Genomic DNA, 14,417 nt, shown 5'->3' with positions numbered 1-14,417 from the left:
CTATTTTAAGCTTCCTTTCTCCCATATAATTTATCACAGATAGCAAGTTTCTTGTCTTGCAAACTGCAATTTTATTATAGCAGCTTTCAGCTTCTGTATAAATCAATCTAACCTACATTATTGTCTAAAAATAACACTGCTGCTGCTAGTACTAAATGCCAGATTGCTATGTAATAAGGACTCCTACATCCATGATTTGATAGCATTTACCCAACCTGGCATGGGTAAATAAAATCTGGTTGGGTACAGAGGGAGCTGGTAATATGAATCTTTACATCTCTACTCTTGGCTGGTGAAGACATTTCCCAATTATCTGGAGGGGGGTCTGGATGAAGAAGAACAGGCTTTTCTCAATCCACAGAGGACTTAGTAATTGTGGGTATTAGGGCTCTCTCCCCGGACATGAAGATTTTCCACTTCAAGGGGATTGATTTCCCCAGACTGAAATGGTGCACAATTTAGGGCTTTTCTTCAGTTCTCAACTTCTGATTGAAGAGCAGGTGGCAGACATAGCTAAAGAGCCTTTGAAGTCCATTATGTGCCTCAATTGTACCTATTTCCTGGATCCACATTCAGATGGCTCCAGCCTGCTGGCCTTCTACAAATAAATATTTGTTGTTTGCATACCTTTGAGTTATACATCAGTTGTGCCCACTCTTGGGCTGCTAATGGTCACAAGCTCTCATGACCTCCAACATACTGTACATGGGGTTGCTTTAAAAATTGTTTAGGAGCTTCAGCTGGTGCAGAATGCAACAGTGCAAGAAGTTAATGGCAACATATGACATCGCTACTCCATGAGCTGCATTGGTTTTCAGAATGCTGCTGGGGGGAATTTAAGGTACTAGTAGTAAAGTCTTTCAGGGCTGGATACTGGACAACTATGAGACCATCTCTCTCCAATTGTTTTTACCTGTTCCACCTGGTCCAGCAGGCAGAGCATGCTTCAGGTGATATTGGCTAAGGACTGTCAACTGGCAGAGCTAAAAATAAGAGCCTTTTCTGCTGTGCTGCCCACCCTGTTTAACACCATTCCTCTTGAGATTAGGGTAGCCCTGGCCCTGCTGGTTGTTCAGAAGGCCTTAAAAATTTGGTTTTCTGCCTAGCAGAGGCCCAGATGTGTGATAGAGCCCATCTTTTGACTTTGTTCATATTTTATGAAGCTCTGCTGTCATGTGTTTTTATTTTATAATATGTATTTTATTTAATTTATTGTAACTTGTATAAAGTCACATATGTGAGACAGGTGGTTATACAAATTAAATAATTCCCCCTCCAGCTCAATGTTCTGATGAGCTTATCCGTCATCTATCAGGGATGCTTTAATTTAAATTCCTGCATGGAACAGGATGATGAACTAAATACCCCTTTTCAACTGAACAGTTCTATGATCTTGGCTTTAGCTTCAGGCATCAGAATGTATTAGACTGTCCCTGAACAAAGCAAATTTGCAGTTGCTAAAAGACAATAACTATGTAATTTATTAATAATTGAAACAGCCTCTTACAGTACATATTATTTGCCAACATCATGGTCTTAATCCTTTTGGTCACACAGTAGTGAGACACTTTCAGTGCTTGCTACATACAAGCACACACTTACAAAGAAATTACAATTTCTTCATCCTGCATAAGTGCTATAAATATTAGGTGGACTCTCAAAAATCACACAAAGTTAATTTTGTCCTTGCTGCTTAGCTTGAACAAAATGGCTTATAGACTGTTTGGATATTGTTAAATTCTTTATTACAGTGAAATTTGACAAAGATAAAAAAATAAAACTGGAAGATATCCTGCATATAACCGCCTGCTCCTACCTCATCCTGCTCTGACTTCCAGTTTCTTCCTGGGTGCAATTCAAGGTGTAGGTTATCACCTTTAAAGCCCTGTATATGGCACGGGGCCAGGCTATCTGCAGGATTGCCTTTCCCTAAGGACAACGATCTATCCTATCAGATTACATAGTGTGGGCGTGCTCCTAGTCTCTTCCCCTAAATATTGCCATCTAATGGAAGCTAGGAAGCATACCTTTTCTGTGGAAGCTCCTGCCCTATAAAACACTCTGCCCCCTAAAGATTGGCAGCCTCTGTTGCAATTCTCCACCCTCCTAGCCTTCCTTAAAACTTTGAAGACCTGGCTTTTCTTCCAAGTGCTGGAATAAGACTAAATAATTGCATATTAGAAGGTTGACATGGCTCCAGGTCTTTGTTTTTGTTGTTTATTTGTTTTATATGTTGTCTTAACTTTTAATTGAGAGATGCTCAGAATTAGAAGATGGGTGGCTATGTTATTTATTCTAAATAAATAAATCTCAGATACAGCTTGCAAATTTTCGACAAACAGGCAAGAACAAAATAATAAGGAAATCTATCATAGCTAAGACCGATCAAACTGCCCAGGCAAGGAATTTGAATTTAAGTCCTAATATAGTCCACCTGAAAGGATTCAAAAGTTAATCCTATAGACTAGGGTGGCAGGAGCAGGGAGGTGTTCAGTCCAGTGCCTAAGAAAATAATTTAAGTAGGTGTTGTAACATGCAGATCAGTAGCTCAGTATATGTAGCAGTTTTAGTGGGCTCACATGTTGCTCCTTTGGAATGTGAATTTGGGGCTGAGAGATTCTTCGATGAAGGATGAGGACGGAAGCCCCAAATGGAGTGAGCAATGGATTGACCGGTTACGAGCTAGGCAATGCCTTACTGACATGCACACACTCCAGAACGACTCCTCCCAAGAATATAGGGAGGAGAGTGATGATAGATCCAAGGGAGTGATGGAAAGGAATAGGAGGGAGAGTGGTGCAGGACGGGATGGCACACGGGGGCTATGATCCGAGAGAACAGGAGGATTGGAACGTGGCTCGGAGGGGATGGTTGGAGGAACTAGAAGGAAGCAGAAAACAGCAACTACCGCCCGTGACAGACAGAATCACGAATGGGAAACTAGTAAAACATGCACTAACTGCAAGGAAAGGGGAAATACCCCAGCTAATTTTAGAACTAGCGAGAAAGACACACGTAACAGCATACATAGAAGGGGTGAGAAAGAACCACACCCCAATGCAGGACACAATGCACACAGCTGGGACCTATGACACGATCCAAGAGCTGAGCGCAAATGATTGGAGGCTGCATATAAGCCCTCCCAACGACTGCCATTTACACCCTGATGATGTCAAGAGCTCTTGACGAAAGCTAGGTCTAGTAAATAAAAGTTTTAACATTTTTTAACTTTTGTATAATTTTATTCTCTTGGTGTTCGACTATTTATTGATTTTAACAGAGTATAATATTATATATATATATATATATATATATATATATATATATATATATATATATATATAATATATATATATCATATATATGGCTTTTCCAAGCTGGTGCTGTATAGTGTATCTGACTTGCACCATAAGTCTGGAAATGACCGGAGTTACATTTCATATCAAGAAAATACAAGATGGGGTAAAGGACTGATTAGGATTACAAAGAAGCTCATTGTGATCAGTAAAAGATAATGCCAGTGGATGGGAGAAGAAGTTCCTGCCCAGGATTTTCATTATTAAGATAATTACATAACTATGCTACGTAATTTATGTAAGAGGGGAAGTGATATTGTCTATAACTGCTGTAAAAAAGATTGGAAGTCACTTCTTTAAATATTTTTTCTTTTTCTCTTTCTTTGCTCTGTTTTCAACACTTTTTTTATCTTTCCTACTTTTCTTCTATTTGTTCATGTTTATCTTTATTTCTTTGATAAAAATGTTGTAAGAAAATAATACCAGTTGATCTTTCCATGAACCAGCAAAATGTTCCCATTGAACTGGGAGGCTGAATGAGCAGCTTTTCCAAGGCAATAAATAAAAAAAAAGGTCAAAAGTATCTATAAAGTGTTTTGCCTAGCCTTGCTAAATCTATCAGCCCAAGCATTTATTTTGCATTTCCTAAAGATCAGAAATTAACACTGAAAAAGGAATGGATTAGGAAGAAACTAAATCCCATTAGCATAGAAGCATTCCTGTTCACAAGTCAACAAGCAAGAAGAAAGAAGGACAGAGATTAACATAGAAGTAGGTTGCCATCTGACAGCATCATGATAAGAACCTTCTATGGACAGATTAAACTAGGTAAAATTAGCCATCAACGCAAACAAGATGGATTGACTACTATGCTAAACAAGGATATGTCAGAAACAATTACACTGAGTTTCACGTTGAGAAGGGCCGAGAAAAGTGGAAGAGAAAGAGCACTCATTTGCACAGCAGTCTTCAAGTCTTACTTCACTGCTATTGCCCACACTAATTTGGTCATCATAGGATTACACTTTTTCTAAGAACTGTGAGCAATTTTATTAGAAGAACCTCTTTGGACATTTCTTGAGTAAGGTAAGATCGTAAAAGATTTTTTGGTTAAGACATTGACAAAAAAAATCAAAACATAAATAGGAAGGCAAGTGATTAGGTGAAGAAGATGTTCAGTTAGTGTTAGGCACCTGATGCATTACAGTGATGTTGAACTCCTACATAATTTATTTGAAGTATATAAATAAAGTGTGGTTTGATTTGATGAAAACCATCTAGAAACAGATTCATTGACTTATAATTAGGTAAGGTTGTTGTAGAGAACTCATTGATGTTTCTGGTTTTGGTAGGAAATGATTGTTATGTGACTTAAAGTAGAATATAAGAACCTTTTGTTAAGGATGAAGAGTTTTTTCTTACCCACTATTCATGTGAAGACAAGCAAAATAAGTTCACTTCAATTGTTCCCATTCTTTGCCATTTCTTTAAACACATGTTCATATATGAAGAAAAAATTGTGTAGTCCTTGAGATTCTAGAGATCAGTTTGTTTGGAATTGGCACAATTCCATTGAATTTAGCAAGGAATCTGGTCCTATAAAGGCAGCCAGGAAATCAGGAGTTTAACTAAATTTTTGATTCTGCTATAAATGTCACTTTCAGCATGGTTAATGCTTTCTTCTCACCCTCCTATTTGCAAGAATACATATTCCTTAAATTAGGAATGGTTTCTTAAAGCAAAATACAGTATATAACTAAAATGTTTCTGGAAGGAAAAGTAATCGCTAGTCCAACACACAATGATCCTTCATCCTATGTCTATTTACTCACACAAACACACACACACACACACACACACACACACACACACACACACACACATATATATATATATATATATATATATATATATATATATATATATATATGTTTCTGAGGTTTTCGCAGGTGTTTGTATGTAGGTCTTTGGTTGTTCGGGTTTTCTCCCGCGTAAAATTGGAAGTGTCTTGGCAACGTTTCGACGAAGTCCCATTCGTCATCTTCAGGCTGGTGTTTTCAGCTTCGTGCTTCGAGCAGCATTGCTGCTCGAAGCACGAAGCTGAAAACACCAGCCTGAAGATGACGAATGGGACTTCGTTGAAACGTCGCCAAGACACTTCCAATTTTACGCGGGAGAAAACCCGAACAACCAAAGACCTACATATATATATATATATATATATATATATATATATTCTGAGTGATATGTCTACTGGCAAAATATAATTCCAAATATGGTTCGGGCTTATAGTTATAGGAGATATAATAATAATAATAATAATAATAATAATAATAATAATAATAATAATAATAATAATAATAATAATAATTTGCCTATCCCAGGTCCTGGGTAAGGACTCAATAGGTAGACAAAATGCCAAATCCAGTCTGAACATCTGGCTGACTGTGCGATGATCGATAATAATAATAATAATAATAATAATAGTAATAAAAAGTTGGAAGGGACCTTGGAGGTCATCGAGTCCAACCCCCTGCTCAGGCAGGAAACCCTACACCATTTCGGACAAATGGCTGTCCAGTCTCTTCTTAAAAACTTCCAGTGTTGGAGCATTCACCACTTCTGAAGGCAGGTTGTTCCATTGGTTAATTGTTCTAACTGTCAGGAAGTTTCTCCTTAGTTCTAGGTTGCTTCTCTCCTTGATCAGTTTCCATCCGTTGCTTCTTGTCCTTCAGGCGCCTTGGAGAATAGCTTGACTCCCTCTTCTTTGTAAACCTAAATTGTATGATGTTTGCTACATTTTCATAGTATTATTTTTGGCCTATGACAGCATATATTTTATCAATACAATCAAATACACAAAATGGGTATGAAGATTATATGTTGTGATAAATTCTCTCCCTTGACAAATAATTGATAATCTGCTTGGTCCAAGTGTGACACCCTTCTTCTGCCCCTTCTAAATGTCAGTAATAATAAAAATAAAAAGAACAAAAAAGAGATATGGGAAAACAAAATATTACATGGCCAGTATATTAAAAAATAGCAGACGAATCAGATAACAAGACCTGGCAATGGTTAAGAGCAGGAAAGTTGGAGAAAGAGAAAGAGGGGCTGATTCTGGTGGCACAAGACCAAACCTTAAGAACAAATGCATACAAAGCCAGAATTGAGAAGAAAGTAAAAGACAGCAAGTGTCGCTTTTGAAAAAAAGCTGAAGAAACCAGACCCCCTGGTTAGCTGCTGTAAAAAGCTTGCACAGACTGACCACAAACAACAAGTAGCAACAAATAGTGCATTGGGAGATCTACAAGAAATACTATTTGCCTGCAAGCAAGAACTGGTGGGACCATAAACTATAGAAAGTAATAGAAAAAGAAGAAGCTAAAGTGCTCTGGGACTTTAGAATTCAAATAGACAACAAAATGCAAAGACCTGCAAATAGAAATAGAATGACTGTGGCAAAAGAAAGTAAAGGCAGTATCAATAGTAATAGGCACCTTGGGTATACTCCCAAAACAACTTGGACAGTATTTGAACACCATTGGCATTGACAAAATCACCATTGGTCAATTGCAAACGGCAATTGGAACAACTTACATCCTGCCACAATACCTTTAGCACTATGAAACATCAGCATCTGCCTCGCTCAGGTCCTTGAAAAGGACGCAATAGTTACCAAATCCAGCCTAAACATCTGGCTGATTGTGCAATGAACCAATAATATTTTATTAAATGTATATGCCAATCAATTCCCAGAAACTCTAGTAAAAGATCCAGCTACTAAAATGTGCCCCTGTGGTTTTGTAGATGTAATTTTTATTTGTGAATATTTTCCATGCTCTGATTTTTTTTTAACTGATAACATGAAAAGAACTCAAGATTGTATTAAGAATATACTGTTAAGGTCTGATAATAAGCATTCATTTTTTAAAAAAATAGGACACTACCTCATATCTCCATGAATACATACAAAGAACAAATAAAAAAGTAGAAAAATAAAAAATACTTATAAGGAGCAGCATATGACTTTCCATATATGAGACAGAAAAAGTTAAATACAAGCACTTTTCTTGGTGGCACTTGAGTATAAAGGCCATTAGCAACATAGTTTTGTCCTAACCAACATTGGTCTTATTCTGATGTGAAATAAAAGAATCAAATATGGAGGAGGAGGAAAGGATTAAATTTATGTAAGCATAAAATCTATAGATTGCAAAGGAACAGATTGCTATCTGAGCTGAAGTAAAGTACTCAAATTAGTACATTTAGCTGTACTTAGTACATGGGATTCAATAAATTCATTGAAGATAATTTAAACCCATTGCAGCATTATTTTATGAGTTTTTAAAATATTAAAAGAAAAAATAAGTTTCAGATGAAAAAGATGAATAGACACTGACTTTTTGTCAATGTATATAAGTCATTTCTCTGACCACATTCATCACCATGGAATAAGCTACCCATATTGACTGCTCTAAATTTTTATCCATTTTTTAATTCATGGGTCATTTTATAACTGATAAAGGAGAAATGCAGATATATACATGAAACAACAAAAAGGGAAAACCATATCCTCTGTTTCAAGTGGATGGGGGAAAGGACAGAAATAGCATTAGATAACAGTATTAATTAGTCTATCTAACTTGACATGTATACTGACTCTGTACTAGTTAGAATTTTCAATCTTTGTGGCATCAAATATTATATAAGACCTTCTCTTCTCCAACTTTATTAACCGCAATATTTTCTCTTTTAGAGAGGAGAATCTTAAAAAGCCAAGTATCTCACTGTAACCCAAGATGTCTGATAACGCTGCAGCTGCTAACCTCAATGCAAAAGACTCAACAGGGCCAACAACCCCACGAAAGGGGCCTCCGAAATTCAAGCAAAGGCAAACAAGACAATTCAAGAGCAAGCCCCCTAAGAAAGGAGTAAAAGGGTAGGTATTCTGAAGATTCTGCAACAGCCTTCTCCAACTTGTTCCTTCCAGAAGACTTAAACTGTGGCTTTCTTAACTCTTGAAAGTTACCTCTGAACTCGCAACTGGTCTAATCACTGTCTTTTTCAAAGACTTCTTGTGTCAGGACTGCCTGACAACTTGATAATGCCCAATTAAACTTACTAGAGTATAAGTATTTAGTAATTATAATTACTAGAGGCATGAACCTAATATTCCTCATTCTCTGCTATAAATGATCCTGTACATATCTCCTTAGAAGTAAGATCCTTGAATCCAGTGGAACTTTCAGATAAATATGAATTGCAGTAAAAATACACATTCTTGGTGGGAGGGAGAATATGCATATAAATATATATTTGTGTGTGAGTGTGTATTGTTCCTTCATTTACCACTGCCTTTAATTCTCTTTCTCGTCTTCCATGTGTTAATTCTCATCTTAAATGAATATATATAGATAATTCATAGATACAAATTATACTATACTATATTTCAAACCATAGTATAAGTTGCAAGTGCAGCAGCTATCTTGGTGTAATCTTAATGAAGAACAAGGGAATAAGGCCCATGACACATAATGGGATATATACATAGGATTGTATTGTATTGTAAATGGAATTAATAAGTGTAGTTGGTAAGAGCTGGTCGACATAGTACCCCTTTCAGAACTAAAGACATAAAAATTAGTTCAGTTTCTTGGACTAGTTATAAAATGGAATGATGAAATTTTCTGAATTATCAAACTGAATAACTACTGTACTTGCCAAAACCAATACCTCTATGACTATTGGCTTAAATATTAAATGTGTACATATATAATTATATTTAAATGGGACATATTTCTATGACTGTTTTATATTTTAGGCGTTAGATAAGACACTTGTGATATGTACATAGATTTCTATGTTATAAAGTCAGACAGGGTGGCATGATGACAGAAATATTTTCAAAGGGCTGAAAGAATTGTGTTTATTTGCTTTGATTTTTGTTTTTTTAATTGAAATACATTTCCTATTTTGTTCCTGTTATTTCCTAAGACAGCCAATTTGGACACCAAAAGTTCACTGGGCAATAAGGAGGCTTTAATTCTGCTGACCTAAACAATTAGCATGTAACTTATTTCAAGAAAAAGATTACATCTTATTTTACATTGTCCTTCTATTTGTCCAGACAGTCTACATTATAGATCAGAACACTGAATGGCAAAACATAATAACTTAAATGTAACACACTAAAGAAAACCGCATTTGAAAGAGTTTTTACATAGCCATTTTTTGTCATTCTGCTCTTGGGTTAGGAAAAAAGTATTGTTGTGTATATATTTTTTTCTCCCACTCTCCCTCCCTCTCATTCATTTTCTTGCTCTGTTTTCTTTGTCCAAAGTTTTGGAGATGATATCCCAGGAATGGAAGGACTTGGAACAGGTAAATAATATAGGAAAACTGTGTTGTTAAATATTCTATTATGACAATTTAATACAGAGAATAATGTTATGACTTGTTCATTCACCTAATTAATATCTTAGGTAAATCAGTAAATTTTGAAGCAGCCATCTTTATGAGAAATTAATCAGTTGGCTGGTGCAAGTCACTGTATAGGCCAGAAAGAAACTAGCACTTTGATCAAGCCTTTATCACTGTATGTGCCACATATTTGAAAAGTCTCTGATTTAAAAACAGTTTTGCCTCAATCCTTATTCATGCCTTTATCAGCACATATATGGACTACTGTAGTGCATTGTACATAGGCTGCCTTTGCAGTCAGAAGCTTCAATAGATACAAAAAGCTGTAGTCCAGGGCTTTTCAACCAGTAGTATGGGTATCACCTATGGTACATTGGCACCTGGCAGGTGGCACGCGATCATCCTAGAAAAGTGGTAGTGGGGTAGGGGAATCAGCTGAACTGGTGGCACAACTGCACAAGCCTGAGCGAGAGATGGCTGGAGCTGCAGGGCTGTCAGGACTCAGTGGAAACGCTAGGATCAGCATTTCTTCGGGGCTGTCAAGGCTCAATGGAAGCGCCAGGATCTGTGCCAGGCTCCAGCTGGAGCTTGGCGCTGATCCTGGCACTTCTGCTGAGCCCAGAAGAAGCACCAATCAGCTGGAAAGCGGCACTGATCCTGGTGCTTCTGCTGAGCTCAGAAGTGCCGATCAGCTGGAATGTTGCAGCATCTCCAAGGTCTTGTGATTTACATTCAGATGCTTGGCAACTGATTCATATTTATGACGGTCACAGTGTCCCAGAGTCATGTGAAGTGACCAAAACCTGCTGCAACCACCCAGCAGGCGGGGGGAATAAAAACCAAACACCCCCCCCACTCCACCCCCGCTGCCAATCCTCAACAGAAATGCTCACAACAATGAAAACCTCAGACAGGAGGAAGAGCGCCGCCGGGCAGGCAGGCAGGTGTCTTGCTCGGCTGTAGCTTGGGGGGCACTTTTTTCAGTGCCACTGTAACTTTGAACAGTCACTAAGCGAACTGTTGTAAATCGAGGACTACCTGTACTTTATTACTTTTTTCCTTTTGGGGGGGGTCATCAAGTTTTTGACACCTTGCTAGGCGACTGGTGGTACTTGGATGTTGCCATATCCTAAAAGTGGTACAATGGGTGAAAAGGTTGAAAAGCCCTGCTGTAGTCTATTTCCTATAGATACTAATGCCCAATAGCCTATTAAACCTGTGTTTAAGACCTAGACTAGATGCCAATAAGCTTCAGAATGCAATTTAAAACACTAGTTTTGACATATGTAACCTTCTAATTTTGGCATCAATGCATCTGCAGTACCACTTTCTTGAGAATCTATCTGCACAATATAATCTAAATTCCTAAGGGTTTTTTTTAAATTTCATGTTCTTTATGGACTTCATGTTCTTCAAAGTACCTTCCGTTCTTTACTTCATTTGAACTCTAGACTGGCCTTTCTATAATCATACATGTAGATCTCCTATTTAAAATTCTGGCTACAATGTTTTCATTCATTGCCTTCTTAATTCCTTTGGGGAGCTTTCCATTATTCTAGAAGAATAAATAAAATAAAATCACAATGTAAAATCTCATCTCGCATAGTTTTGAGAGAATTAAAATGTAGCTAAGGCCCTAGTATATATTCCACACTGATCACCTGAAAGTACCCCACTCACCTATTAAGACTTTTCATTTCAGCCAATTATAATCTATGTTTGCTTTAATGGCAATATTTTTGTTTGACCAGATTAATGTCCTCAGTCCATAATGGAGGAGAAATAAAATAATGCCCCAATGAAAGTTTATTTATCCATGCTTGCTGGGAAAACAGATCTTTATGGGTCTACTCTAAATGGCCTGATAGTGCACAAATTTAATAATGCTCCTTTATTCAATAATTTGGTAGGCCAGAAAAGAGAATACTTGTCTTATTGCATTTGTCTGTGGAAAAAATTTGGGAACTATATAAGTTGTTCCAAATAAATAAATACATTTGTATAATGTGTCACTAAGGGTTAGTCTTTATCAGTAGATTTGTACCATATACAACATACTATTTCAGATGAGAAATATAGTTATAAAAAATTCAAGTACAATGCAAGAACTGGCATAATTCACTAGAGCTAGACTTATGACTCTAACAGAACATCTGCATACTGCAAAAAGATTTTGATAGGATTCAGAAATGCCTTTAGTTATTTCTCCTAAATGCCTTCTTTTATGAGACACCAAAACAAAACAGAAATAGCTGATATCTACAAAAAGAAAATAAATGGATTTGTAATTGGCAAATAATTTATAATGGTTTTAGAAATGAAATTGAATGACATTTCAGACCAGAAATAGAACAAAATAGCCATCAATTCCTAATCTGACTAATAGCATGCGTTAGATTAAGGGCTGCTTCCTTGCATTTCATATTCTCCATTGTCTGTGCAACTGTACACTTTAAAGTCACCTTAGAAATGATCTCGAGGAGAATAGCTAAATTCTTCTTGAATGCCATTTCTGTTATCACAAAATTGTTTCATGTCCATGTGTAGAACGTTATAGATCCTCAGAGATTCTAAGACTCATTTTCTGATTTCACAATATTGAGTAAATTCAGTGATAATTGACAAATTTATATTCATTTATTCATTTCAAGAGTTATCATTTTAGTAGCCAACAATTTTAGTTACATTTGAATAAGTCTCTTACTGATCTTTCTTCTAATAATTGACAATTTGTTTTACTAAGTAAATTAGCTTAGAGTAGTTTTTTTGCTTTACTATTATATAATATTCCATTTTATTTTAATTGTGTTGAAATTATACTGTTTTAGTCACAAACTACAATAATGTTAACTACAGTTTAAGAAAAAAATGTTAACATGAGATGTTTTGCATGAAGTTCCAACTAACAGAATTCCTTCTTATATGACCTTGTTATAGTTTGATCAGCTGCAGAAATTTCTTTGTCTCACTTGCAGATATCACTGTGATCTGCCCCTGGGAAGCTTTCAGCCATCTGGAACTTCATGAATTGGCACAGTTTGGAATAATATAATCAACCAGAATTCCTGCTTGTCTCTGATGGCATCTAAAGTTTCTATCTTCATTACATACAATTCCTGTTTTCATCATTCCATCCAAAATATTAACATTTTGTTTTGTAAATAAGGGTCAATGTGAAAACTTGCTCTTGGATTCGTTTTTCAGAAAACTATGAAAGTCTGCTGAAGTATTCACCTGATTAATTAGCTAAGAACCTTAAAAGCTTCTATGTTTGCTATGAAGTAGCTTACATTTTTTTCTAAAATAAAATTGTTAATATCTAGAATTCTATAATCTAGAATTCCTCAAGCATGGATTCATCTTTCCTAATTTTGTACATGTTGTGTGTGTGTGTGTGTGTGTGTGTGTGTGTGTGTGTGTGTGTGTATATAAAATAAAAGAAAAAACGAACACCAGGATATAATAAACCATCCTGTTTAATATAAACAAGCCTGATGTTAAGAAGAGTCACTAAGCTTTCATCTGGCCAAAAACTGCCGGCGTCATCAGTTAGAATAGAAGGAGATCGGGAAGGCAGCTCATATAGCCTCCTGCCTCTGCGCCCGGCTCCTTGAGCGTGTCATCGGCCCGTTGATTGTATTAATCTGTAACGCACAGAATTGTTCCGCGTCAGGCAAACTGTCCTTGGCTCTACTGGTTGTTTTACGATCCTCAAGTGCTCTTTTAGAGCATGTGCAAGCACTTGGAGGGCAGCTGTCAATCTGTTCCTGTGCCCAGACTCCCTCCCTCCCAGGGCCATTATCCTCCCCCACCCCCAAGGCTGTTGTCATAATTCCTCCACTCCAGTCCTGCAACAAGCAGCTGTTCCGGCATTCCTGCTCTCTGTCTTCCCCCTCCCTCCCCCTCCTTCCAGATTGCCTCAGCGCGTCCGTCCCTGGCTTAGGACCGTTTGGTCCATCATCTCGGTCCATGGGAGTTGTGGTCGTCTCACCTATAGAGCCATCGTCCTAATGTGCAAAATGCTGTCATCTTCCTTAGAGAGCGTGCCCATCTCATCCATCATTTTACCGCCCCAATCCTGCCAAGGAAGAGTTAAATGTCTTCTCAGTAGGCCGTGGCGCTGTTTTTCCCATCTCCTAAGAGTCTGGTAAGCCGGCAAAAGATCTATATGCCAGTTGATGGAATTTTCATTAGAGAGCCAGGCTTCCTTGAGTAGGCGGCCACTCTTGGAAGTCTCACGAGCTATAACCTCTGCATTAGCTAGATCGAATGTGTGGCCAGAGCTGGACATATGGGCCCACATTTGTGAGCGTTGCTCCTACCTTCTAATAGCCAGTTAATGGTCATGAACCCTGGTCCTCAGCCTTTTAGTAGTTTCCCAAACGTAATTGCTCGCACAGTCTTTGCAATTGATTCTGTAAACCACAGATGATCTTTGACCGTATGTGTGTGTGTATGTATGTATGTATGTATGTATGTGTGTGTGTGTATATATATATATATATATATATATATATATATATATATATATATATATGCTAGCCTCATAGTCACTCCCTTGTGCTGTTTTGTCATTAAATATAAATGGAAATTTCCAAATAATTACAAAACTAGCTATCATTTCAGGAAAAGAATTTGTAACTATTAAATTCTATGAATTATAACACCAGAAATAAAAACAAGGGCTTGATAATAATA

At 37.0% G+C, this 14,417-nt stretch overlaps 1 protein-coding gene across 1 annotated transcript; it reads left to right on the top strand.

Moving 5' to 3' along the window:
- The first annotated feature begins 4,079 nt into the window (after positions 1-4,079).
- On the top strand, positions 4,080-13,056 carry PDE6H (phosphodiesterase 6H). Its single transcript, XM_039354025.1, has 4 exons — positions 4,080-4,382; positions 8,056-8,238; positions 9,640-9,680; positions 12,695-13,056. Exons 2-4 carry the CDS (start codon positions 8,099-8,101, stop codon positions 12,769-12,771), a joined length of 258 nt encoding a protein of 85 aa, XP_039209959.1. The 5' UTR covers positions 4,080-4,382; positions 8,056-8,098; the 3' UTR covers positions 12,772-13,056.
- Positions 13,057-14,417: the final 1,361 nt, after the last annotated feature.

The sequence above is a fragment of the Crotalus tigris genome, unplaced genomic scaffold (genome assembly GCF_016545835.1).
Source record: "Crotalus tigris isolate CLP2741 ecotype Arizona unplaced genomic scaffold, ASM1654583v1 scf7180000018548.2558034, whole genome shotgun sequence".
NCBI lineage: Eukaryota > Metazoa > Chordata > Lepidosauria > Squamata > Viperidae > Crotalus > Crotalus tigris.
This window is presented reverse-complemented; position numbering and strand designations above follow the sequence as displayed.